The sequence below is a fragment of the Chaetodon trifascialis genome, chromosome 3, assembly GCF_039877785.1.
Source record: "Chaetodon trifascialis isolate fChaTrf1 chromosome 3, fChaTrf1.hap1, whole genome shotgun sequence".
NCBI classification, from domain to species: Eukaryota; Metazoa; Chordata; class Actinopteri; order Chaetodontiformes; family Chaetodontidae; genus Chaetodon; species Chaetodon trifascialis.
In genome coordinates this window covers 20,113,040-20,136,758 of record NC_092058.1, presented here as the reverse complement: position 1 = coordinate 20,136,758, position 23,719 = coordinate 20,113,040, and the positions used below count along the sequence as shown (strand labels likewise).

The 23,719-nt window shown below is 43.3% G+C and overlaps 3 protein-coding genes across 4 annotated transcripts; 1 reads left to right on the top strand and 2 right to left on the bottom strand.

The window, feature by feature from the left end:
- Nucleotides 1-225: 225 nt before the first annotated feature.
- Nucleotides 226-2,761, bottom strand: trim107 (tripartite motif containing 107). The gene is made up of 2 exons (XM_070959531.1): nucleotides 2,706-2,761; nucleotides 226-1,787 (listed from the first exon to the last, which is right to left on the bottom strand). The coding sequence occupies exon 2, from the start codon at nucleotides 1,774-1,776 to the stop codon at nucleotides 226-228; it is 1,551 nt and encodes a 516-aa protein (XP_070815632.1). The 5' UTR covers nucleotides 1,777-1,787; nucleotides 2,706-2,761.
- A 266-nt stretch (nucleotides 2,762-3,027) lies between these two features.
- Nucleotides 3,028-15,484, bottom strand: LOC139329202 (phosphatidate phosphatase LPIN2). 2 transcript variants are annotated; one of them, XM_070959386.1, is made up of 20 exons: nucleotides 15,439-15,484; nucleotides 11,171-11,371; nucleotides 10,991-11,086; nucleotides 10,640-10,905; nucleotides 10,112-10,219; nucleotides 9,912-10,023; nucleotides 9,015-9,813; nucleotides 8,784-8,877; nucleotides 8,424-8,611; nucleotides 8,222-8,315; nucleotides 8,028-8,097; nucleotides 7,745-7,837; nucleotides 7,359-7,417; nucleotides 6,491-6,641; nucleotides 6,208-6,356; nucleotides 5,992-6,078; nucleotides 5,461-5,613; nucleotides 5,265-5,379; nucleotides 4,776-4,879; nucleotides 3,028-4,652 (listed from the first exon to the last, which is right to left on the bottom strand). In XM_070959386.1, the coding sequence occupies exons 2-20, from the start codon at nucleotides 11,360-11,362 to the stop codon at nucleotides 4,502-4,504; spliced, it is 3,081 nt and encodes a 1,026-aa protein (XP_070815487.1). In that variant the 5' UTR covers nucleotides 11,363-11,371; nucleotides 15,439-15,484; the 3' UTR covers nucleotides 3,028-4,501. The 2 variants fall into 2 exon arrangements, with proteins under 2 accessions (XP_070815487.1, XP_070815488.1); XM_070959387.1 differs by having other exon boundaries at nucleotides 9,912-10,020.
- A 2,045-nt stretch (nucleotides 15,485-17,529) lies between these two features.
- On the top strand, nucleotides 17,530-23,209 carry myl9b (myosin, light chain 9b, regulatory). Its single transcript, XM_070959369.1, has 4 exons — nucleotides 17,530-17,645; nucleotides 21,069-21,272; nucleotides 22,096-22,257; nucleotides 22,339-23,209. Exons 2-4 carry the CDS (start codon nucleotides 21,089-21,091, stop codon nucleotides 22,512-22,514), a joined length of 522 nt encoding a protein of 173 aa, XP_070815470.1. The 5' UTR covers nucleotides 17,530-17,645; nucleotides 21,069-21,088; the 3' UTR covers nucleotides 22,515-23,209.
- Nucleotides 23,210-23,719: the final 510 nt, after the last annotated feature.

Genomic DNA, 23,719 nt, shown 5'->3' with positions numbered 1-23,719 from the left:
TTTCAGGTACATGAAATGTGATGAGGAAGTTCTGTCAGAATTCCTGAACTCTTTGGAACACGCTGTCTGAAGAATGAGGAACCCTCAGTCTGCGTCTTCTGTCATAGCACAACAATTTCAATTCTTTAATCAGACGAGTTTCAAGTCTCAGATTAGGCTTTACAAATTTTATATTATTATTACAAATTGGTGAGGAATACATAGTGGACAGGAATGTCGTTATGACTATGAACAAATAGTGACACGTGCTTTGGGATGCCCTGACATCATTCTGTAGGCCAGATGCACTGGTTCAGTCAGCTTAGCCTTGAATGTGTACACATGAGTCTTCCCGCTGACGGCGCTGATGTTGTAGAAGCTCAGCCTGTTGGCCTTGAAACTCAGTCTTATCTCTAGCTTGCACCACACTGTGGTCTTCTTCAGCGGCACGCTGTGGCTTTGCTCAAAGGCTGTCAGCATATTGTTGAACCACATCAGACTCCACGAACTCTGACTGCTTTCCAGAGCAGAGGACAACCCGCTGCGTGCTAGTTTCCCACTGTAGCACAAACCAATGATCCACGGAGAGCCTTCCAGCTCCACCTCCCAGCAATGATCACCTTCATAGAAGCTCTGGGAGCTGAGGACCTGGAAGAAGCTGGTGAACCTCTGAGGGGAGGATGGGTAGGGCTGTTTGGTAGCACTGAAAGTCACCGTCTTCAAGTCCTCTGAGAGGACGAGGTTGGGATGGGCTGTGTCTGGGTCAAAGGTCACCTCTGAAGGGTTGAGGGTGTTGCGAAGGGAGCGCTGAATCTCTCCAAATCTTTCCCTCAGCTCGGCGTTCATTTCTTCCAGCTTAGGACAGGCTCGTGCTGGGTTGACTTTTGATTCAACGTGGTCCTTTTCTTCTCCGACAGGCTTGGCCATCAACTCCACAATGAGTGGTTGTAGAGTCTGAAGATCCTCATGGAATTCGGTCGCATCCTCTTTGGTCAGCAATGACTCGGCTCTGAGCACAGCTTGTCTCAGCTGCTCAGTCAACTCAGACGCTCGACTGACTCGACCGCTCATACTGGCCTCACCTGGACCCAGCTCTTCTTCAATCAGCTGCATCACCCGTGCACTGTAGCTCTGTGACAAATCTTCTATCTGCCCTAAAAGTTTGGATGCTTTCTCTCTCAGCTGGCCATTAGCGGTGGCCACCTCTAACTCTCGTTCCTTCTCTGTCCTCAGGACACTCTCTGCCATCTCCAACTTGAGGCTCAACTCTGTGACGTGAGACGCTAGTCTGAATTTAGGTTCATCCATTTCCTTCTTGCCGTTGCTTTGTTCTTGATCCAAAGAAAAGGGTTGTTCTGTGGATCCAGCCTCAATCTGAAAGCTACTCTTTCCCTTACACCCTGAGCTCTCCTCCCGACTCCCTCTAGCTATGTCCTGGTTTGATTCTTCTGTAACAGACCCACCAGCGCTCTCGATTGTTACATGGGTGATATCAGAAGGGTTTGCAGGGGAGTCGACTTTCCCTGCAGTGGCTTTGTAGGTCTCTACGATGCTGCGCATTTTGAAACTTTTCACAAGGGCCTGGGATCCATGGTACTCTGCCTGGCATTCTGGGCAGCTGTGTTGGTCAAGACCTTCTCCCATGGCCTGGAGGCAGGTTAAGCAGTAGATGTGACCACAGGGAAGAGAAACTGGCTCAGAGAAGAGCTGCAAGCAGATGGGACAAGTCAGCTCCAAAGCCAAAGCTTCTGCATGATCCTTTTCAGACAGGTCAGTTTCAGTCTCACTCACAGACATGGCGGCAGATGCTGGAAAAACAGACAAGTCAGGGTAAGAATTCAGAAATATATTTACTTTATCATACATACATACATTACAGTATCCTGACAGCAGCTGGCCTCATCAAGGCCCAGGAGATCCACTGACACCGACTCTCATCCCCCTCCTCAGTCACTGAACGTTACATTAACATATAGCCTACACCACCTGACTTGATGCATTACTTATATTTTGAATTAATATCTTGCACATTGAAAATATTCTTTATTTGTTGTTATGCACCAAATCTATTTGGCAATAAAGCAGGCTCTGATTCAGATAGAAACTTATTTGACTCTGTTTAGATGGTGAAATTAGCATAGAATGGGTTAATAAATCTGACTGAATGCATGAGAGGAAAGATTATTTTAAAAAATATCATCATATCCAAGAATTTAGAAAGACACAAAATACAGTTATTGAGGAACTTTACAACAGGCATGACGCAGCACAGCACAAGGAAAGCTTTACTGTAGTATTTGCATGCAAGTAACATTATTCAAAATCAGCCCAAAATGCACACAAGCAAGTGATGTCTGTTGTAAATGGGAAACTTAAGTTGTGTCCATGAATGGTCAACAGATGTAACAATGTAGGTCATGAAGTCCCTGCCTCCTCAGCTGGCCCTGAGTTTGGTCAGTCGTTGATTGAGTTTCGATTTCCAGCGAACAGGAACTCCATGTTTAATTGATCGCTCTTACGTTGTTAGCCTACCTCTGCTGCAGGGAACAGGTTGGCTTCCAATGAACTTGGCTTTACTCCCTTGAAAATAATTAAGCCTACATTAATATTCATTAAGGTTTGCGCAGTCCGCATGGACGCAGCAGGCGGAGCCGCTGAATCCCTCACAAACTCAATACAGATTGTCCGCCTGTTTTTCAAAGGGCAAGAGAAAGAAAACGACTTACCTACAAAAGTGCTGCCTTGTGTCGAGACTTCCTGTTCAGGTAAGTCAACAAGACGCACTGACGCAGAGATCAGCGGTCGGATCCCTCTGTGCCAACACCTTCATCAGTGAGGTAATCCACTGTGAGCAGCGTGAGTCAGCCTGACCCACGAGCGCGTTGAACAAACCTTTGCTCAGTCTGCACCACTGTCTCACACGGTCACTCCCAGTATTTGCATATTCGCAGACATACTTGTCCAAATTACTGTGTATCTCTTATTGCACATATATGCATAATTGTGTTAAAATACAAAATGAATAAATACGACGCAGTGAATTGTAAATTTGACTTGTGCACGTTTATTTCCCAAAAGACAGAGACATTATGATGTAAATATTAACAGAGCAATCAATCATTTCACATTCAAACTGGAGGACAAACGGACAGTTGAGTTTTACATTTATTTATAGTTCTATACATTTGGTTTAAAAAGCTCCAGCAAACATCCTCAGTTCCACTGCATCTCCATACAGCTGGATGAAAGGTATGCAAAAATAATAAATATAGCAGTGTCTTTATAGCACAAAGGCACAGCGCCAGGCTACTGTAAATTTCCCTGCAAGGCCAGTTTTACACATCTGTGGAATTAAAGTCACCGTCAGTCTGACCCTCCTCTGCATTCACGTAGTGTACAAACATTTCTAAACTTGGTAGTGTGGTACCCTAAAGGAAGTACAATGTGCACGTTTCATCACTTCCTCAGATTAACTTAGTATTACAAAAAAATAAAGCTACTGTCCCTTACAGCTAACTCCTACTCCATACCTATCTGCAGGCTTGACTCAGCAGTTATCACGCCTAACGCTGAGCGTCCCATGCAGAGCTACAAACACTTATGACTCAGGGGAGTCAAATGTAATTAGAAAACACTTCTGTGCTTGACAAAAATGATCTCTAATGACAGCATAATGCTCAGCATCGCTCTGGGCGAACCCCACTTATCTCATCCTTACTTGGGTCAAACAGACTCTAAAATAATGCAAAGAATTTTAAATAGTCTTCCACCATATTTGGTTGCTTGGTACAAAAACCCTCCCCATAATGCTCAGATTTAAAGACATTCCCTGTTGTCAACAACACAGAGACACACAGCCTTTCTAATTTCGACTGAATAAAGGACAGCAGGTGTGTTTTGTGGCTGTGTGTGAGTGTGTCTGCCTGGATCCGTTTGAGCGGTGAACTGAAAATTTCCAGATCAGTCACAAAAAACAAGCAATTGCAATTGGACAGTTTTGGCATGTGTAGGATTTAAGCCTGACTCAATACTCTAATACAGTTCAACTTCTATACTAATGTGTTTTTGGCAAGTGTTCAGATCTGAAATGTGTGACAGTGTTGAAACTGTTTAAATTCTTGTTTTGGAATGACTGTGGTTCTGGTAAACACAATAACAAAAAGTTATAACAGTCTAAAGGCATATTTGTCCAGTTGTGTCATGTTCATTGTAGGATTTTCACATAAAAACAGCAAAATATTGCATTAACAGCCATAGTCAGTTTAAGCACTGAGATTAAGTACAGCATACTGCTTTGTACACTTAGTTTGAAATGTAGAGCTTTTTGACTTAATCTGGCTCAGTCTTTGTCAGGCACTACAGTGGCCTGTGTGTGTTCCCATTTATTCAGTGTCAGGGTCTATCAAAGGCAATATTCAGGCATGCTGGGAAAAATTCTTTGGAAATCCTCTGAAAAACAAAAACAAAAATAAGAGTATACGTTGCTTATGTGCTTTTGGTAACTGTGGGTGTGCGTGTGTGTCTACAGTAGGGCATCCAGGTCCAGTTCTGGCAGAGGCTCCTTCCAATAAGAGAAACTGCTGTAATCAGGACAGTCCAACACAGTGGACGAGCTGCCCTCCACAGACAGCATGGGGAAGAAATGTTCCACCAACTCACTGAGGTGGCTGTACCTGCAAAACGCACACACACAATTCCATTAATAATAAATAATGATGTACATGTGAAAGGTGGTTTCTATGTGGTTTATATGTGTCACCTTTCTTCTATGTGTCCGTGTTCTGTTGCACACTTACGAGGACTTGTTGCCTTTTGTCCTCTCCTGGATGAGCTCTCCTTTTGGGTTGACGGTGAATAACCTGGTATCAGGCACCCCCACCTGCTTATAGGCGTACGCATCCTGCAAAATCAAGGGCAGCAAAGCAATAGAGTCACACAGGCCTGCCATTGTAGCCTGTGCGGTATCTGTGTACACTAATTATTGTTTGTTACAGCGCTAATCCACAATCAATCATTAAGCCAGTATTTACTTTACACCCACAAGCAAACCCCAGACTTTCCTACTTTTGTCACTCTTCCTTTAACCTGCTGGAGTATATGACAGGATGTGCACACGAAATAGGTAAAAACATTTAAAACAGGCACAGAATTTTGGGATTATGTACAAACCCAGAGGCTGAAATCACTACCAATATGCAACTTAGAACCTGGAAAAGCTTGACTGACAATAGACTTGTTGCTGAAGGCTGTTGATGTATACAGAGCCAGATGGCAGCATTGCTTACGTTAGTCCTGTTGCCGAAGGCTGCGTAGAAGGGTCGTCTCTGTGGGTTGAACAGGTCCCTGATGTCACTCAGACAGGCAATTTTAAAAACCTCCGGCTTCCTCTCAATAACCTCTCTGCGTGGGTCAGGACAGACATAGTCAAACCAGATATCTCTCTGAGAAGGCCACTATCTGTACAGTGGTTGTATTTGTTACCTGTGTAGTGCTGAAAAGAGGCTGCTGGGAGCCAGCAGGACAGGCCCTTTAGGGAGGACAGTGCCTTTGTCATTGACCCACTGAAGGTAGTCCTTAGTGATGGCAGCCATACCAATGGCCCGCGCTGAACAATACAGGAACTTATAGCCATTTCTACAAGGTAAGGGGCAACCATATTAGCATTTTAGTTCAGTAAAACCAAGCAAGCATTAAGATCCTGAAGCCCTTCAACAGCACATGTGTACTCTATCCTGTTTTTCTGGATTTGTGTAACAAAAGACTAGCACTTCAATCTTTGTTCAAGTAACTGAACAGCTGAACTCTGTTTGAAAAGCACAACATAAGACGTGTGATTAGATGATCAATCAAAGTGACATCAGAATGAAATAATCAGCAGTGGATCTGTGTTTGTTTGCTGTGGTGTGAGTCATACGTGTGAAATCTGTCAAAGAAACTTGTAAAAAGGAAAAAAAGAGAGTGATGTTTGTTGCTCTTTGTTGGTAATATTTTCCAAAAAGGGATTTGACATACTGGTGTATTTTGTGGTAGAGTTTGGCGATGCCTTTATGTGTCCAGTCTTTTCCAAACTGAGGGAGAATATGACCCAGAGCATCAGACCTGAGGGGACAGACAGCGAAGATCACTCACAACACTGTGACAATTCATACTAATCAGCCTGCTCTGTATCCAGTTGTCTGTTGGACTATCTATGGATCATAGCGGGCAAGGACAGGCAGTTGTTTTTACTTAGTGATGGTGCCGTCTATGTCTGATATGATGACGCGATCGTCCCAGTTCCACAGGTAGATGGCAGCCTCACAGCGACAGGTGCCTTGGTACTGTGTGGTCACACTGAACACCACCTTGTTGGCTCCTTCACGCAGGTTTAAGTGCTCCTGGTTGTGAGAAAAGACCGCGTTAGTTAAAGTAACTAAAACCACTAGGGAGCTGGTCATCCTCCACATACATGAGACAGCAGAGTGAAATCGTTTATCTGTGCGTATGAATGTGTGCCTGTTGTCTCTCTTACGATCTGTTCAGAGGTCAGGCGGAGTGATTTGCGGTACATCTGGCTGATACACTGAGTGGCGTTGAGGGTTTCTGTTGATAGGCTGGGAGCAATGGTGGCTTTTCGGCCAAGGCCCGCTGCCTCATCACTGTCGATGTCGTCCAGTGTGGCTCTGGAGAAATAACAAGCCTCCAATCAAAACTTTGATTAACTGTGAGCTATCGATTATGATCAATAAATAGATTCACTATGAACATTTTGTATCATTGATTGGCCATCAGATACACTGACACACAGTAGCTACTCATAGTTCAGTGTCAGGACAGATGTTTTTGAGAATATTAATGGAGTAAAGTGCTGTATGGATCAAACTTTGGCACCCTCTGGTGGTGCAAAGGTAAACTACATTCAGAGAGCACAACAACTGTGATTATTCCTCTTGGGACTCTCTGTGTTTTCATCTGTTTCCACTGCAGCTGTGTTTGTCTACAGAGGATCCTAAGGAGTTCATTAATAAAAGGAAGAAATTCAGTAGACAAGATACGTGTCCCCACCAAATTCTGAATTTAACATTTGGATGAAATTGGTGGAAGCAGATATATGCCATAATTTGCGGCTGATTACAGCAATAGTTAATGCCTGCTTTTAATTCTTTTTCTGACATAGAGCCAGTATTTCTGGCTAAAGTTTTGGCACATTTACAGAACTGACTAGAACTCCTCTCGCTTTTCCAGCAAAACATCTGAAAGTCCTTAAGTAAACTCAAACATGAGAGCGCAGTCAAACAGCTGTGGATCAGCAGGGGCAAATTCCAGTTGACACACAGCATGTTAGGCTTTACAAGGTTTATTATCTTGTGTTAGGTCATTTTCTCAGTGAAGTGACTTACTTTACTGTGGTAGAAACACTTGCCAGTGGCTCCTCTTGCTCATCCTTTGAATTCTTTTGCTGAAAAACAAGGGCGGTTACCCAATCAGTACATTCTCACCAACAACAATGTCAAATGACAAAGGTGTTTTTTTAATAAACAGATCATAGAGCAACCAGTTGTGTCTGACGTAACCCTTCAGTTCCTTCAATCTCTACCACCCTTGTACCTCTTTTGTCTTACAACATGGAGAGAGCATAAAAACCAACCCTAGCTAATGAGGCCACACCTGCAAACCCTGTTAAAAACAATGGACGGATTATTTCACATAGGTGCAAACACGTGACATTTCTTTCTCGCTGGCACACTCAGTGAGTAACCATTAGCAGGAATTCCTCTGAATGTACCTGGTTATTGTCCATGTCTCTTCTCCTCCAGGAGAACCACCAGCGTCCAGACTTTTTGGGCATCTTGTCCTTCACGAGCTGCTCTATTGTACTCTATACGACACACACACACAAAGAGGGCAATGATTTTATTGGTCCTGTCACTATATTCACTGGCTAAATAAGATCCTGTCTGTTTTATGCAGTATAAAGTGCTCAGCAATAGACTTGATTAATGTTTGTAACTGGATGTTACGGATGCCTAATTAATTAACATTTTGAGGTCGAAGGTAGAAACAAATACCTTGGGAAGGTTTCTCTGGAATGTCGTCATTGACAAAACCATTGGAGCTGCCACTGCCCAGTTATAATAGCTGATGAACGATCACAGATAGAAACTTGTTTGGAATGACCATTTAAAGAAACAATCAAACAGCAAATGTGTTGTAATGCAAACTGTACAAAGTGAACAAATAAATATCTAAGTCCACGTCTTACTTGGAGTTGATGCAGACCACAAGGCTTGGATCCTCAATTATTCCTGGATTGTTGGCAAAGTCCTGGTACGTCACAATGTTCTCCATAAACTTTTCTGGATTAACAGAAAAAACAGCATGATTTTACTCCAGTGGAAGATGCTGTCCATTCCTTCATTTTCGAGCACATGTTGTAGATACATAGCACGGATTTGCTCACTCACCTTTGGTGATTTGGCTGGTGTCTCCCTCTTGTCCACAGAGGGACATGCTGACATCCATGTTGTAGGAGGCGGAATCTGACAGGTATTCTGTACCGCTGTCCATGGCCCCGCTGCCCACTGACTGAGGCGACTGGCTCCCTGAGCGGGAGCCCTGCTCCGGCCCTTGCTGAGACGCTCCCTCTGTCTCACTGCAGGGACAACAGACACTCAGTTCTTCTCCAGTAAAGGGCAACACTTCTTTGACAGCACAGCATAATTATTATAGAGTTATTTCATTGTAAATCCATCACTGTGGACACTGTGGGAATCGGTGACACTGCTGCCAGTCTCGTGAAGAATATCCAGTTTGTGTCTTTTTACCTCTTGGGGAAGTAGAGTGCAGCCACCTCAGGGTCCAACGTGGTCAGATCGTCCAAGTAAATATCTGCTGGTCCTAGATGGTGATTACGTTTACCTGCAACAAAATGACACATGAACCCAACTGGTGAACACTGACATACACTGACTGGAATAATTTTAAGTCTAAAATGAGACTTTAATGACACCTAAAGTGTAAGGACACAAAAAAAGTTACTTAGAAATATGTGTCACCTTTCTTCTTGTCCTGTTGCTCCACTTTGGAGGATGCCTCAGAAGAGTGTGCTAACCCCTCTGCAGCATCAGCATCTCTCCCTTCAGCTTCTGGTGCAGTTTCAGGCCCTCCAGGTCCAGCGTCCTCCTCCCCACCCTCTGCACAGGGATCTATCCCACTGTCCCCCTCACTGACAGGGGCACTGCTGGTGGATCCCTGTTCACTGTGCTCCAAACAGGCACCCTGCTGTTGTGACTGTGCTAACTCCGTGCTACTCAGACTTGTTGTTGTGCAGTCTTCGCTCTCTTTGATGGGTGGTTTTTGTGCGTTTTTTGGTTCAGTCACACTGACCACGCTATTAGTCATTGAGGGGATAATTATATCAGTCACAGTGCTATTATGCTCAACACTGGTTGTGCTTTCTTTGCTGCCAAGGGAATCTGTGCCATTAATTAGATTAGCTGAATAACAAGACAAGCTCCTCTCTTCCTGTAATGTGGATTCGAGCGCCTGTATCGAGTCCACATTGGTCTTCACTGACGGAGCAGCAGAACTGGAGAGTTCACTGGGGGTGGAATGAGCAATGTGAGAGTTTTTCTCCTTGGATAAAGGGGTTGTTCGCATAGTGTGGCTACCAAGGTCTAGGGACTGAGTCCTGGGTTGTGGTCTGACCACTGTAACGCTGCCCACTCTGCCACAGTTGATCACTGGCTCATAGCCCATGTCAAAGGAGTTCTGTCTCTCAATGGTGCGGAAATGTGAACTGCTGGAAGGCGAGATGCGCTGCAGCTCCACCAGTGTCCGCTCTGACTGGCACAGCTGTGAGGGGAGGGCAGAGAGGCATGACAATCTCAAGTCTACAGCATGGGCAGGCAGTAAAAGCATTTACATGTGTGTGTGTGTGTGTGTTACCATACCATGGGAAAACCTCCCCAGTTCCACTGTATCTGAGGTTCAGAGGACTGCTGGGATTTAACCAGAAGCTCAGAGTCGCTCTTAGGGGAGGATGGCCGGCTGCAGAACACGCTGCTGAGAAGATAAGAAGCCACTAAATAAATCGATCTGATTTTATCTCTCTGGGGTTGTTTAATTTATCATACAAATGAACCTTGCTCACCTTTCTGAGGGTGACTGCTCTCCATCTGAATGTGGATGAGTGTCTCTGGTCTGTGTGGCCCCGAGCTCTTCACTTAACTCGTCAGACAGCGAGTAGTACACTGATTTACTTTAACACACACAAAAAGATATGTTTTTTAACTACTGTTAACTTTGAAGGCATGAACACTGAACCACAGGACTCCCTGTGCAAATGCTGCTCCTATTAATCCTGCTGAGAATCGGCACCACAGTATGTGTGCAGCTCGATGCAGTTTTCAGCTGCTCTCCGCTCAGTTTTATTCTGGCAGCGGCAGTCCTGCACACTGAATTTAACAATTCAATAACTTTGAAATACCAACATCTAACAAGACCAGCAATAATAAAAACCCATTTCCCCAAGTGTGCTGCTTTAGATGCATCATTACTGTGTGCACTTGTGGATTCATTTACTAACAATATGCAAAAACCACTGCATTATTGAAGATGAAGCTCTTTCCTGTTTGCAGAATGCTAAGAGCGTCTCAGTTCGTCTGTTTTAATCACTGACCTGACTTGCAGTGGTGTGATGGGCTGCTCTTTAGCAGGAGCCTCCAGTCCAGCCCGATCACCTTCTCTCTCCTTCTCTCTTTCTCTCTCATCTGATGAGGAGTTGGCCTCTTCTCTCAGGTGAGTGTCAGAGCGAATGCGTTTGCGACGGCGTTTCTTCCTGCGGGTGCCAGACCCGGCGATGAAGGATCCCTCTGTGGTCTCCTCGATCTCTTCTGGGTCTTCAAAAGGAATTGGGGAGGTGCACAGATGGGCTGGGACTTGGGACTGAGGGGTAAAAAGAAAAGTTTAGAATGACGCACCAAACTGACGCACTGTTACCAAAGAATTGAGAAAACAGTTATCATCTCACCTCCATGTTTTCATTTTCCTCCACAAAAAAAGCCTCTCCATTGTCACCCAGCTTCATGTGTAGGTCAACCGATTCTCCATTTATCTCAATGTCCACCTACAATCACAGTGATGCACATATGTGTCAAAGACTGACCAAAAGCAGAGAGAGAGAGAGATAACTTCAGTAGAAAACACTGACAATTTTCTCCTTGGAGCGCAGAACGCCCAGCTTGCCAAAGCGGACGTGAAAGGGGGAACACTGGAACGATCCATCAGGCTGCCGCACCACAATGACGTCGATCCCTCCAGTAAGAGTGGCAGGGTTGAGGCCGCGGTACAGCTCCTTCACGGTCACGAATACTGTCTCTGCCAACTGGCCCACAATATTCATGGTTTGGGACTGGAAACAAAAAAACAAGAAGTGAGATCAGTGTCATGACACAGGAACAAAAAGTGTCTGCATTCAGCTGTCTGCGGTTTGATCCTTCACCCTTTTTTTCCACAGTGTCAACAGCACTCTCATCCATTTATGCTAAATATAAGAGTGTCTATTAAAGAATTCTAACTTCTCATTATATTGGTCATTCCAATTAACCAAATTAAAAAGCAGATGACATTCAAAACACATTCAGCTTGTACAACGTTTAGCATTTTTTCTGTGATACAGAGTACCGATACAACACAGTGTTCAATTAAGAAGCCATATGTTAAGAGTTTAACCTTTCCACTAAGGTTAACTTCAAATGAGGGCTGAACCTCTATTAAATCAACTGTCTTTAATGAATACAACTCGTCATGAAGGCAGCATGCTAATCCAATAAAGGCAGAAAATTATTATGAAATAATAACAACATTGCTGTTAGACTGCCCCGCTAATACAGATTAGCTTCCCTTTGTGTGAAGTAAATGGGAGAGCAAACAGTGTTTTATCCACTGTGAAAATATTTTTTGAAAAAGCTAAACAGCAACAAATATAGATTATAGTTAAAAACATGTTGGGAAGTTTGGAAGTGATTAAATCCATCTTTTTTCAATTAGTTTTGACTTTTGGACTTTACTTCGCTCTGGAGTTATTAAAAACTGTATTTCACGCGTCGGACACAATCACAGGTGCCTTCGCAGCATCGCACCTACAAATAGTATAATACTAATATTAGTGAAGCGTCATCTTTAATGCTCAATAATCATACAGGTTTAAACAGAATGAACAGACATATACCAAAAACAACAACAACACATTACTGACCATCATGACTAATGGGCTAAAGGTCAACAGCTGGGAGGGAAGATGACACGTATCTAGAGGTTTGTCACTAAGACAACAGAAACTATGATGATGATGATGATGATGATGATGTGAAAAGATTCACTTAGGTGGAGCTCCAGCATAGTTAGATGCAGAGCAAAACGTGATTTATTTGTCCACACAGTAAGACAAATGTGAGACCAAAGACAGCACGTATTCTAGCTGATTTTCAAATGTTAGTTCATTGTAAGTTAAGCTGAAAAAAGGGTCAATACAATCATGTCCCTTCGGTATCCTTTTCCCCTCAGCAGGCCACAACATGTCCAACAACAAGGAGCTTCAGTAAGACGAGAAGTCAAACTTTGCCAAAGGCTACTGAAAACATCACATTTGGCCTAGTTTGTACCTGCAACACTGCAGGGCTGTCAAAGTAGCTTTTGTGGCATTCAGGAACAAGTATGTGACTTCAGTTGGCGTTATGAGCACCTGTCCCATGCAATACTATTTTAAATTTAACTGAACCTGAAGTGAAGATTTTCATACTGAAAGAAAGTGAAGCTAAAAACTGGAGCTCAGAGGAGTCAACTTCAAGTCAATACTACAGCTCTGCAATAAATGATACCTTTGTGAAGCTTACACTGTTTTGTTTTTGCTGACACAACTTAGGAACTAAATGGATCACAAGAGACAGGTGTGTCAGGATTTGTCAGGTTCTACTGAGACCCAGAATTCAATCCAAGTCTAAACAACCGTAATCTACATAATCTGCTTTTACTGTCCTGAGGAAGAACAGCACAAAGTCTAGGTAAACGTGGGCGGCTGAAAACATAAAGAGTGGCTCAAACCTGTCTACAGCATCATCTGTACATAGTCCACATTATCAGTCTCATGTCTTACCCACATTGAAGGATGTGGATGTCCCCTCCCAACCAGGCAGTGCTCCCTTGACCTCCCTTCTGCCATACGACACCACTATAAAGGCTTTTCCCAGCACAGGAGCTCAGGAACAGTCCCAAGAAGAAACCTCCATTACCTCCATTTCCACCAGAGGAACCTGTCAACTCCTTCCCCCAGGATGCTCAGCTACATCTCACTGCTAGAGCCAATTAACCCCCCATATCTGGTTGGAAATATAACTGCTACATTTTGTTAGCTTTGATAACTGGGTCGTGGCTACAAAAGGTCGTGCAGTTGATTATAACTGCTAAGCTAAATAGAACTTTCCACTCGATCGGTGGTCATCAGAGATGACAGCGCTCCAGTCCTCTCCGGTCTGAGCTGGGACGCAAAATATAGCAATCCACGAGAGAGTCCCAGTATATTCAGTCACACACCGATGCTTCCTCTATCTCACACAATTTCACAGGCACACACACACTCTCCTGTCACACTGAATTCATACTTCCCCACTTGCACTGCACATGACAGCCAGACCAGCAGTTTCTGAAAGGCTCGGACAGACTATTCAAACACGCTTGGCATGAAAACGCACACACACACAAGCTGAGCGATCACACAGTTTCTGGGCTTGACCACAGCTCTCTGGTCCATCAGAGATGAGGGGGATTCTCCAGCAGTCACGCTCTACCAGCACTGGAAAATCCCTCAAAAGCCAAGCCGACTTGGGAAGAGCTCAAGCAAATAACTTTTTGACAAAAACTTTGATGGATATCACAGCCCGTGCTGCCTACGGAGGAGGACATGACAGGAAGGTAGGCCTCAGCTGGGAAACAATGTCTAGCAAAAAGAGTATTCATAAGAGTTGATGTAGCCAATCAGTTTGTGCAGTATAAGCAAACAGAGAAAGAAAAAGCAACGCTCTGGCCAATCATGTGACTGATCCCAGCGCACAAATGTAAAATATGAGCGTGGAGCTCATGGCCTTCTGATGTGAGTTACCTCTTTCTGGACCCGTTCGGGCTCCTGTAAGCTGATTCGGAGTGATACTTGTCTGAAACTGCCAGGTCAGCTGTATTTAGAAAGCGCAAAAGGACAAAAGCCCGCAGGAGACAATAGTGGTCGAAGATGATAAAGTGTAGGGAGGCAGAAGTGTGACAGCAGAGACAGATAGGGAGAGTCAAACTGATGTACAAGGACCAAATGTTTCTAATGTATTAAACACATTCCTGTACTTTCCCCTCGTCCGTAAACCGGCACAGTTCCAAGATTCACTGCCTCCATGCTCACTCAGCGAGGGATTCAAACCAATGATGTTGACACTATCTGCATCATACCATTGTTTTCATTGTGTATTAATCATTTCTTGACTAACTGATTAATCATTTTGTCTATGAAAGGTCAAACACTTGTTCTGAAAGGCCAACATGACAGCAATGTAAAACTGACAGATTCATATTAAAATGCCATAAGACTCTTAGTGAAGATTTGAATGGTGATTAAGCAAAACCTTGACATATTTGCTTAATCAAGTATCACAATGATTGCTGGTGACACACTATTGCAGATGTGCTTTAGTACGCAGGTTTCTCAATGTTTAGAGCCAGCCAAGAGTGTGGAGACAGTAGTCTTGGCTTTTACTGGCCATTTCCTCTTGAGACACACAGGTCACCTCACTCTAATGCAACACTGAGATTCAGCGGATCTGTTGCATATAAAACTGTTTGTTCCATCAGACTTTACGATTACATAACATGTGTCACCATCACTGACAGCACTGAGAAAGTCAGTGCCCCGGGGTGCAGGAAAATTGGGGGAAGGTCTTGTGCTGAACAGCGATCTCCTATCGGATTGTTTTCAAAATGCTACATGTATTAAAGGAACTCTTATTCAGTTTAAGTTAGCCATGTGCTGCTACATGTCAGATTATTAGAGTAACGCGCACAGACAACTTCCGCACACCGTCATCGTATGGCGCAACCCAGTGAAACTCTCGACCCTCAAACACCAGCAAAGAAACACGCCTGCTCTGCTCTTCATTCAAACGATTTCAAACTAAAGACACGTCTTCTTTATGGAAACAGCTATAGCTACCTGTTCACACCTTCGCTACAAACTTGCTTTGTTTGACAGCGAAGTCAGTGTTGAAACATATTGACGATTTCTTAACACGACGTGCAAGAGACAGCGAGTAAAAAGTAATTTTACAAACCGACAAAACTCTGTAAGCTCTCACTAATTAACATGTTTCACGACGGTTTAAGATGTTACAGACAGTTTATTCTTTCTACGCTGATGCTGAGACAGTGGAGACGGCAGTTTACCTCACGGGTGACTTTTCAGATTGAGATAACGATGACCATCCTGGACGCTTCCTAGTATGCTGCGCCTGCGCAGAACACAAGCCACTCACTCCAACAGCCAATGAGCACACTGGAAAAGAGCACATGACCCGCCTCTCGGGTTATTTTGTAAACAAAGCGTTCAGCCATGCATACAGTCCTTCAGTTTTTTGTTTTTCCTTATGGTAATATTTCACATTCCATCTAATCTATAAAAACTTCATTAACATATTATTGTTTTTGGCTGTTGATGAGCGCCATCTCGGTGAACAGAGCCTCTTAGTTTAACTACAGCAAAGCCCTCACGAAACCCTGGACACTGATGCGTGAAGTATAATTGTTGTTAACTCACATGACAAATCAATTAATTAATCAGCATCCAGTAATTCAATACTATTGATTCCGAAATTATTATTACATAAACATGTATTTACTCGTACATTTAACAAGCTTTGCCTATAGTACCTAAGAAAGTAAAGCTTGCATACCAGAGGACTGTGAAATGTTTGCAGCAAACACAAACAGCAGTCCTTCACTAAAGTGCTCTGCTCTAATTCACATGATGTTGTGCTAAATTCAGTCTCTGGGTGGAAGCTTTTCTATTTGGTAAATCCACAGGTGTCACTCTGCAAAATCTGTCTGTGGCAGCAGAAAATGCATGGTGTTAAGCTGTGTATGTATAATCTGTAACACCAAGAGGGTTCATAACACTGCTACTGTGCTGAAGTGTCACTGCATTAAACACTGCACTGGAGGACTTTTTATAGGAGTTTGATGCCAGGATCCGCAGGAAAAGTCATTTTCATCAAATCAACAAGACAGACAGCAAGTGATAGTAATGTTATTTTGTCACTGCTCACCACTGTGAGACACGCTCTGTCTGAGTATATGATGAACTGCGAAGATTATTTGCTTCCCCAATACACGTGTGTGTGCCTCACAACTTGATGCATACACAACCAGACCGCGCAAGTCCCCATCACTATTCGTCAAAGAGTTTTCAGTATTTCAGAAATGATAGCTAGTGAAGCCCAGCAGAGGGCATCACTGCACCTGCACCGAGCCTCGGTAAGCAGGGACGCCTCCTCTGTTCCGCTGAGCTCTTCCATTCATGCTCTATTTTTCTCCCCATAATTTAATCTCCATATTCCTAGAATACACGCTCAGATGAAGGACACAAACATAGAGATATGTAGTAAATTGTAATCTGTTTTATATTCACAAGACCGAGTGCTTTACGGTGAACATGACAGCACACACAGCACAAGACTAAATGGTAATTTTACAATTAAATAAAGACACACCGACACATTTGATGTATTATACTGATATAATGGACAACACATGAAAAGGGGTATGGGGCTGCTAAAAAAAAAAATGCTTTTTGCAAGATATCCAACCCAAAAGACACACACTACTCCTACTGCAGCACACATTACACACTGCTTTGGGACACACATGTTACACATGTATTCATTTTGCCTAGACAGTAGGTATTTAATAGTTTATCAATATTTGGACAGAAACCTGGCGAAATATTTCTAACTACACTTGAAGTGACAAACAGTTTTGCCAGAGCAAGCAGCGGCCAAAACACGTCAGAACACATTTATTCACACTGAACAATGGTCAAGCATGTTTTCCTTTGATGCTCCTTTAATAAAACATGCTGAGAAAAAGGAGTGAGCGGTCACCAAACAGATGTTGCTCCCATGACATAATTCAAGGTGTTCCCTGCACGTTCAAGGCAAACTGCCTATTTAAGGAGACTCATAGTCTCACAACAGAAACACTGGCTTTCAAAAGTGCTCTGCATCTGCTCACAACTCCGGCACCATCCGAGCCTCCTCTAAACGTTTAGGCCTTTTTCTCTAAATAAGGCAGCCTTATCGTAGTTCCTGTCATTTCTGCCTTTTTCCCAAACATCCCGGGCAGCGTCTGTGGCAGTAGCAGACTACAGCCTGTGCATTCTTTTGCCTTGTATGGAGAAACGGCCTGGCCTGAGATGTCTCCGTACGGGACAGGGCGGCCTCTCCATTGGCTGCGCCAGAAAGGGGCGGGACCCACCGGGAGGCTGATTCTTTAAACAAACTTTCCAGTACGACTGCCTGCTTCCCTTTCGTACTGCTGTATCGGACCCTGACAAAAGGAGTTTGAAGGACGTCCAGATATTCCTACCTGAAGCCAAGGTGAGAAAAGAAGCTGTTTTTCTTTACAACTGGAGTGTATACAGAGATTATATGATGTAAAAAATGGCTTTTGTAAAGACTGGATGGGTGAAGCCTCTTGAGTTGGGTGGTACAATGCTCTACTGTCAGAGCTGAGAAGGGGAGCATAGAGTTACAGAGAGCCTCTGAAGTGATCACAGATACCAGATCAGCTCCGACAGAGCTTCTGTTGATCAAGAGAGACCTGCAGAGGATGCTCACCTTACACACAGTCATATGCTTGTATATGTGGTGTATAAACGTGCTGTATGCCTGTGTGTTTACTTCCAGCTCATCACTACGGCACATTAAAACAGAGGAATTTCTGAGTGCTGCTGACCCATTTACAACTCTGGTTTAAAAAAAAAGCTGGGACGCTGCATAAAACATCGATAAAACAGAATGGGATGATTTCCCCTCTGACACATACTCAATTGAAATCAGCTCACAGGCAATATTTTTAATGTTTTACTGGGAAAGATGTGGAATGCTCCAAAAACACCTGTTTGGAACATTCCACAGGTAAACAGGCTCATTGGTAACAGGTGATAGTATCATGATCAGGTATGGAAGGGGCATCCTGGAAAGGCTCAGTCGATCACAAGTGAGGATGGAGAGAGGTTCACCACTTTGTGAACACATGATTGATAAAGGATATTAGTACATGAGCTCAGAAACACTTTGGAAAACTGAACGCATTCTGTTTTTATTTATGTTTTACACAGTGTCCCAACTTTTCTGGAACTGGGCTTGTAGATCTCATACAATTACACACACACTCTCTTAAACACAGAGACATACACACCTCTGCTTTTTTTTTTTTTTTTTAATAGGCGATGAAGTTTAACTTCCACTTCACTCTCTGTTTGTTTTTGGAATTCCTCAGTGTTAGTCTTCACTTGAGTAGTGGTGACCTTTATGACCTGGAGTTAGGGTGAGGGGATGACAGCCTGAGTGTTTGATGACATCAAAGTGTGTGTGTGTTCTTGCTGGACGATGGAACAGAGGAGCTTTGTTATCCCCGTGGATAAAAGGCTCCACTGAGGAGCTGTGGTGGACGGAGAACAAATACAATTAGTCAGTACGAGCCAGGATGAGGTCAGAAATAGTTGTTGTCTGCCTCTTTGTGAATCATTGTTGATTCACAAAGAACGCAGAAGATTTGGAGCTGTTGCTACGGCACCTGGACTGCAAATCAAACTGCTTTTCTTGCACCTGGAAAATGTGAAATAATCACGCCAGTCAAAGAATCTATCTTATTGATTGGCTGAAGCAGGTAGAGTTAAAGCCCAATCAGCCCCTCTCAGGAGACAGTACCCTACTTTATCACTGGAGCCACACAAGAATGCACAGCAGAGATAACTGCATTCCCGGGCCTAAAATTGTTTACACTGGAGCCTCTTTATGTGAATCCCCACAAAATTCTCTGACAAATATCACACAATTGCAGTGTAAATTGCTGCAAGCGTCCACATGATGAAAATGTGGTGTATTGTGAGAAGACTGCACCGTCCGAGCAGCAGAGAGAAGCCCTAATCAGATTGAGGAATTCCTCTGTTTCTGAAACCTTAAATTGGAGCGAGACGGCGTTTTGTTTCCAGCTTCCTCAGAGACTGTGACATGGAGAACGGAAGGGCTTCGGGCCAACAACACACACCTTCCAGATTTCTTTCATTTTTCTGGCACATGAGGGGACAGAAGCAGCCAAACAGTAGTCAAATGAAAGGAAAGTTGGATCCAATGTGTGTGTGTGCAGTGAAAGGAAAGGCAGGAGTGAAACCACTGCTGACAAAAACTGTATGTGGTATTAAGAGCAAGTGTACTACATCTCTGCTGACATGCTGTGTTTAGCACATAAATCAATGAATTCTCCACCTGTAGCATTTATTTGAGAGCCCAAACATACAGGCCCATGTTTGGCTATAATGTCTTTGTGTAAATGCCACGATGGACAGTTCCCAGAGCCATCATTTGCATTGACAGTGAAGGTTATAATTCAACCATAGTGGTATCACAGCATTCATTTGTATATAGATCACCAGAAGAAGAAACGTCTATATCCTCAACAGAAGAAGATTCGAGATAAAGAGATAGGCAAAGCTGCTCCAGGCTGCCTTCACTGGCTTTACTGTGAGACCTGAGTCAGTCATACAAGCAACAGAGACACAAAACTTTAAGACTACTCCAGCCTGTGAGACATGATGATGGACAGTGTCACACAGACAGCGCCATGGAGGCAGATAATTGTTGACTAAAAATATTTGTGTGTTGGAATATACCTTGGTGCACCTATTACTGTAATGTGCTATAAAAGCCATTGATTTTAATTATTATTTTAATGGATAAGTAATTAGAAAGGAAGACAATAGATTTTAAAGTATACATGTACATAACATTACACTGAAATTACCTGAGCCTACTGGTGATCAACACTGCAATGTAATCTGTCTTATCCTTAACAAAGCCTGTATTCATTTGAGGAAATTTCAGTGACTGTGGTCTTCAAATGCGAGCATTTGACATTTGGGGATCATCTCTTGTTACAGTTTTCCAGTGAAGGACTAAGCTCAGTGTCTCCGAGGATGCATTTGAGTCATGCTGAAGTCACAGTTCACCTGAGTGAATGATCTGATCGTGTGAGTGAGCCACATGCAGTGCTCACATCACCTCAGCACCTTTCAGGGCAGGATCAGAAAAAAGCACTGGCACAGAGGGCTAGGGTGCAGGATACGGAAGTCGTTGTTTTGTTTTGTTTTTGTATATATTTACTTTTCAAGGGTGAACATGAGATATAGTTAAAAGAGCAGGCACTAAAAACTACAGCTTCAGATTTCTTTGTATATGAATTTCTACATATACCCAATCATATTTATGACGGCACAAAATAACACAAAATAGATAAATAATCAAATAAATGCTCATATAAATAAATAAATGTCATACCTCATATGTCACCCATCAGCAACATTCACCTGCTGCTGCCCACTGGGTATAACGCAATCACAGAACACACGCGCACACACGCACGACAAATCCTGGTAGACCAGAACATGAGTGACGGGTCTAATTGTGGAAGGATGTGAAGTTAGCTGCAGTGAGCACTGTGCAGACATGTCATTTTCACACCCATCACTGTATCTGACATTCAGGGAGAGTGCCAGTCTCTCTAGAGGAAGCGAGAGGCAAAGTGTCTCCTGCTTGGGGCAAGCATTTGAAAGAGCTACATGCAGTGCTCCAGTTTTAGCACTGTAATGCAAAATCAGACTGAAGACGTCTTTTAAATGAATGCTGAGATCTGTACTCATGTCAGCCGCTGTTATCCAGCAGTATGCCCAGGCTATTCTGTCCCTGATGGTTCAGTGCTATTAGTGTGATCCACGCAACGTGCCTTTTGAATACACACAGGCCCAGATCCAGCTGCCACCATGTCGAGCAAGCGTGCCAAGGGAAAGACCACCAAGAAGCGCCCTCAGAGGGCCACCTCCAACGTCTTCGCCATGTTCGACCAGTCTCAGATCCAGGAGTTCAAAGAGGCGTTCAACATGATCGACCAGAACAGAGACGGTTTCATCGACAAGGAGGATCTGCATGACATGCTGGCTTCTCTGGGTACGCTTCCATACAAGTGTAGAGCTTGGCACTGCTTTTAAAGGGGCATTCCACCCATTTTTCACTTTAGTTTACCCATCATGATGAGTACTACTCGACCTGTGAACAGTTGTGTAATATATTCGGTCGCTCCGGTAAGAGCTCTCTAAAGTCCAAGAAAAACTGAGATAATTCAGTTTGTGCTCAGAAAAAGGAGGAGTGAAGCGTTCAAAGAGTTGGGCATTTATTAGATGTGGGGTCTAACAAAAGATGACACCGAGCTGCATTATGGGATATGAGTTGGAGCTGCAACAATTTGTCAAATCAAATCAATCGATCAAAAGAAAATCAATGGCAACTTTTTTGATAATCAGTAAAGTATTTCAGTCATTTGTGAAGCAAGGTTGATAAAAACAAAAGAATCTGTGTGGGTTGATTTGGTGGTTTGCATCCTGTCATGAATTCTTCATTAGTTCAGACAACAAACTAAGTTGCACACAGTTTCTAGCAACAGCTTTCAATTCAATTCAATTCAATTCAATTCAATTCAATTCAATTCAATTCAATTCAATTCAATTCAATTCAATTCAATTCAATTCAATTCAATTCAATTCAATTCAATTCAATTCAATTCAATATACCTTGATTTGTCCCGCAAGGGGAAATTCCAATTTACAGCAGCATCAGTAAAAGATAGAATTAGGTAAAAAACAGCAAGTATATACAAAAGAGTGTAATAAAAATAAACATTATCTTAAATTATAAATTGTATTTGCGGACTAAAGAAACTCTTCCTGGTGCTGTATAAAAAGTACATACATGTAACAGCGTTGTTCACCCTCAGGAAAGAACCCCTCTGATGAATACCTGGAGGGGATGATGGCCGAGGCACCAGGGCCCATCAACTTCACCATGTTCCTCACCATGTTTGGAGAGAGGCTCAACGGAACCGACCCCGAAGACGTCATCCGCAACGCCTTTGCCTGTTTTGATGAGGAGGGATCTGGTGAGTTATACCGTATACACAGGTGGTGGCGCTTACACTACCAGCGTTTGCAACTTTATCTTACATGTCATCTGTGGCCAGGTGTGATCCACGAGGACCACCTGAGGGAGCTGCTGACCACCATGGGCGATCGCTTCACAGATGAAGAGGTGGACGAGCTGTTCCGTGAGGCGCCCATCGACAAGAAGGGCAACTTCAACTACGCAGAGTTCACCCGCATCCTCAAACACGGTGCCAAAGACAAGGATGACGAGTAGAGGGAGAGTCCGGACGCCTCGGGCCCCCTGCACACACACTGCATCTCAAATCAGTCACTCGTCCCTACATTTATGCACCTTGTAGGTTGGAGAGAAATTGAACAGAAAGAGCACATAATGTAGCAAAGTCTCCTCTAAAAGGTTTGAAGTGGCCGCTGTGTAAGTTGTTTTGTGAAAGGTGGGAGCTTGGGATTCATTTGGGATCCACAGAAATATTTTGCAATACATTATTTGTATCATCATTGAAGGTTACCATGAAGAGAGGTGTGTCTGCATCTCATAAGCTGCAGCCTCAGCCACTGTGACTGCAGTTGCTCTGACTTTTGTAGATTGTTGCAGGGAGCCTGGTTGGACTTTTGAGATGCATCAAACATCATGCATGTGGGTGCGCGGGGGGTTTTGGACTGCCACGTTCAGTGCTTCATACAGTCCCTGCAATGTTTACCTCTTCCTGCCAATTAGCCTTCACACCTGCACAAGCACTGCAGTATCTGTAATATTTGTATCCCTGTATGTTGGAAATGGATATAAAAACAATCGTTCTGATTTTGTTTATTAAAAGTGACGAGTCCTTCCACCTGATGAAATGGTTAGTAGAGCTTTTAGTCTAAACTCATATCAGCTGGGTGTGTGTATTTGATGAAGGATCGCTCAGGCAAATAAAGTACATTTATTCATGCTGTTTACCGCAAAAAGTGAAGATGTGTTTTGGGGTGTTTGTTGTTGTTGTACCATTTCTTTCAAGCGAGCATCTCCTACTTCACATTGCCTCACCATGAGTGTTTGTGTTGATGTTTTAGCTCTTTGTCCTACAAAGCAGGATACTGCTGTAACTTACATTAGTGCCAACATCCTTTCCTTTACAATGTTAACACAACTTAATGTTCTCTACTGCAATTAGAAAAAATGTTTGGAGGTAGTGTGAACATCACTTGTAGTAAATTTGCTGAAACATGCAGTAACATTAGTACAGTCCTGTTAGTTTAACTTTCTGTATGCAGAGCATACTCTGCGGATAGCTCTGAGATAATCTGATGATTGAAAGCATAATCAATTATTTTTATTATTTTGTACACTTCAAGCTTTAAAGCACCTAAAAACTTTGCTTTAAGTCTTAGATACTTTCCTACAATGTTAAATACCCATAATATCAGAAGTTTGGAAAAAACATCAAAACATTTGCTTCATTGGACAGAATTGATGTG

Coding starts and splice junctions, on each gene's coding strand:
- trim107 (XM_070959531.1), bottom strand. CDS start 1,776: ATGTCTGTGAGTGAGACTGAAACTGACCTGTCTGAAAAGGATCATGCA.
- LOC139329202 (XM_070959386.1), bottom strand. CDS start 11,362: ATGAATATTGTGGGCCAGTTGGCAGAGACAGTATTCGTGACCGTGAAG. Junction 10,220..10,639: donor ATCACACCACTGCAAGTCAG/GTCAGTGATTAA, acceptor TGTGTGTTAAAG/TAAATCAGTGTACTACTCGC. Junction 10,024..10,111: donor GAGCAGTCACCCTCAGAAAG/GTGAGCAAGGTT, acceptor TTATCTTCTCAG/CAGCGTGTTCTGCAGCCGGC.
- myl9b (XM_070959369.1), top strand. CDS start 21,089: ATGTCGAGCAAGCGTGCCAAGGGAAAGACCACCAAGAAGCGCCCTCAG. Junction 21,273..22,095: donor TGACATGCTGGCTTCTCTGG/GTACGCTTCCAT, acceptor GTTCACCCTCAG/GAAAGAACCCCTCTGATGAA. Junction 22,258..22,338: donor TTTTGATGAGGAGGGATCTG/GTGAGTTATACC, acceptor ATCTGTGGCCAG/GTGTGATCCACGAGGACCAC.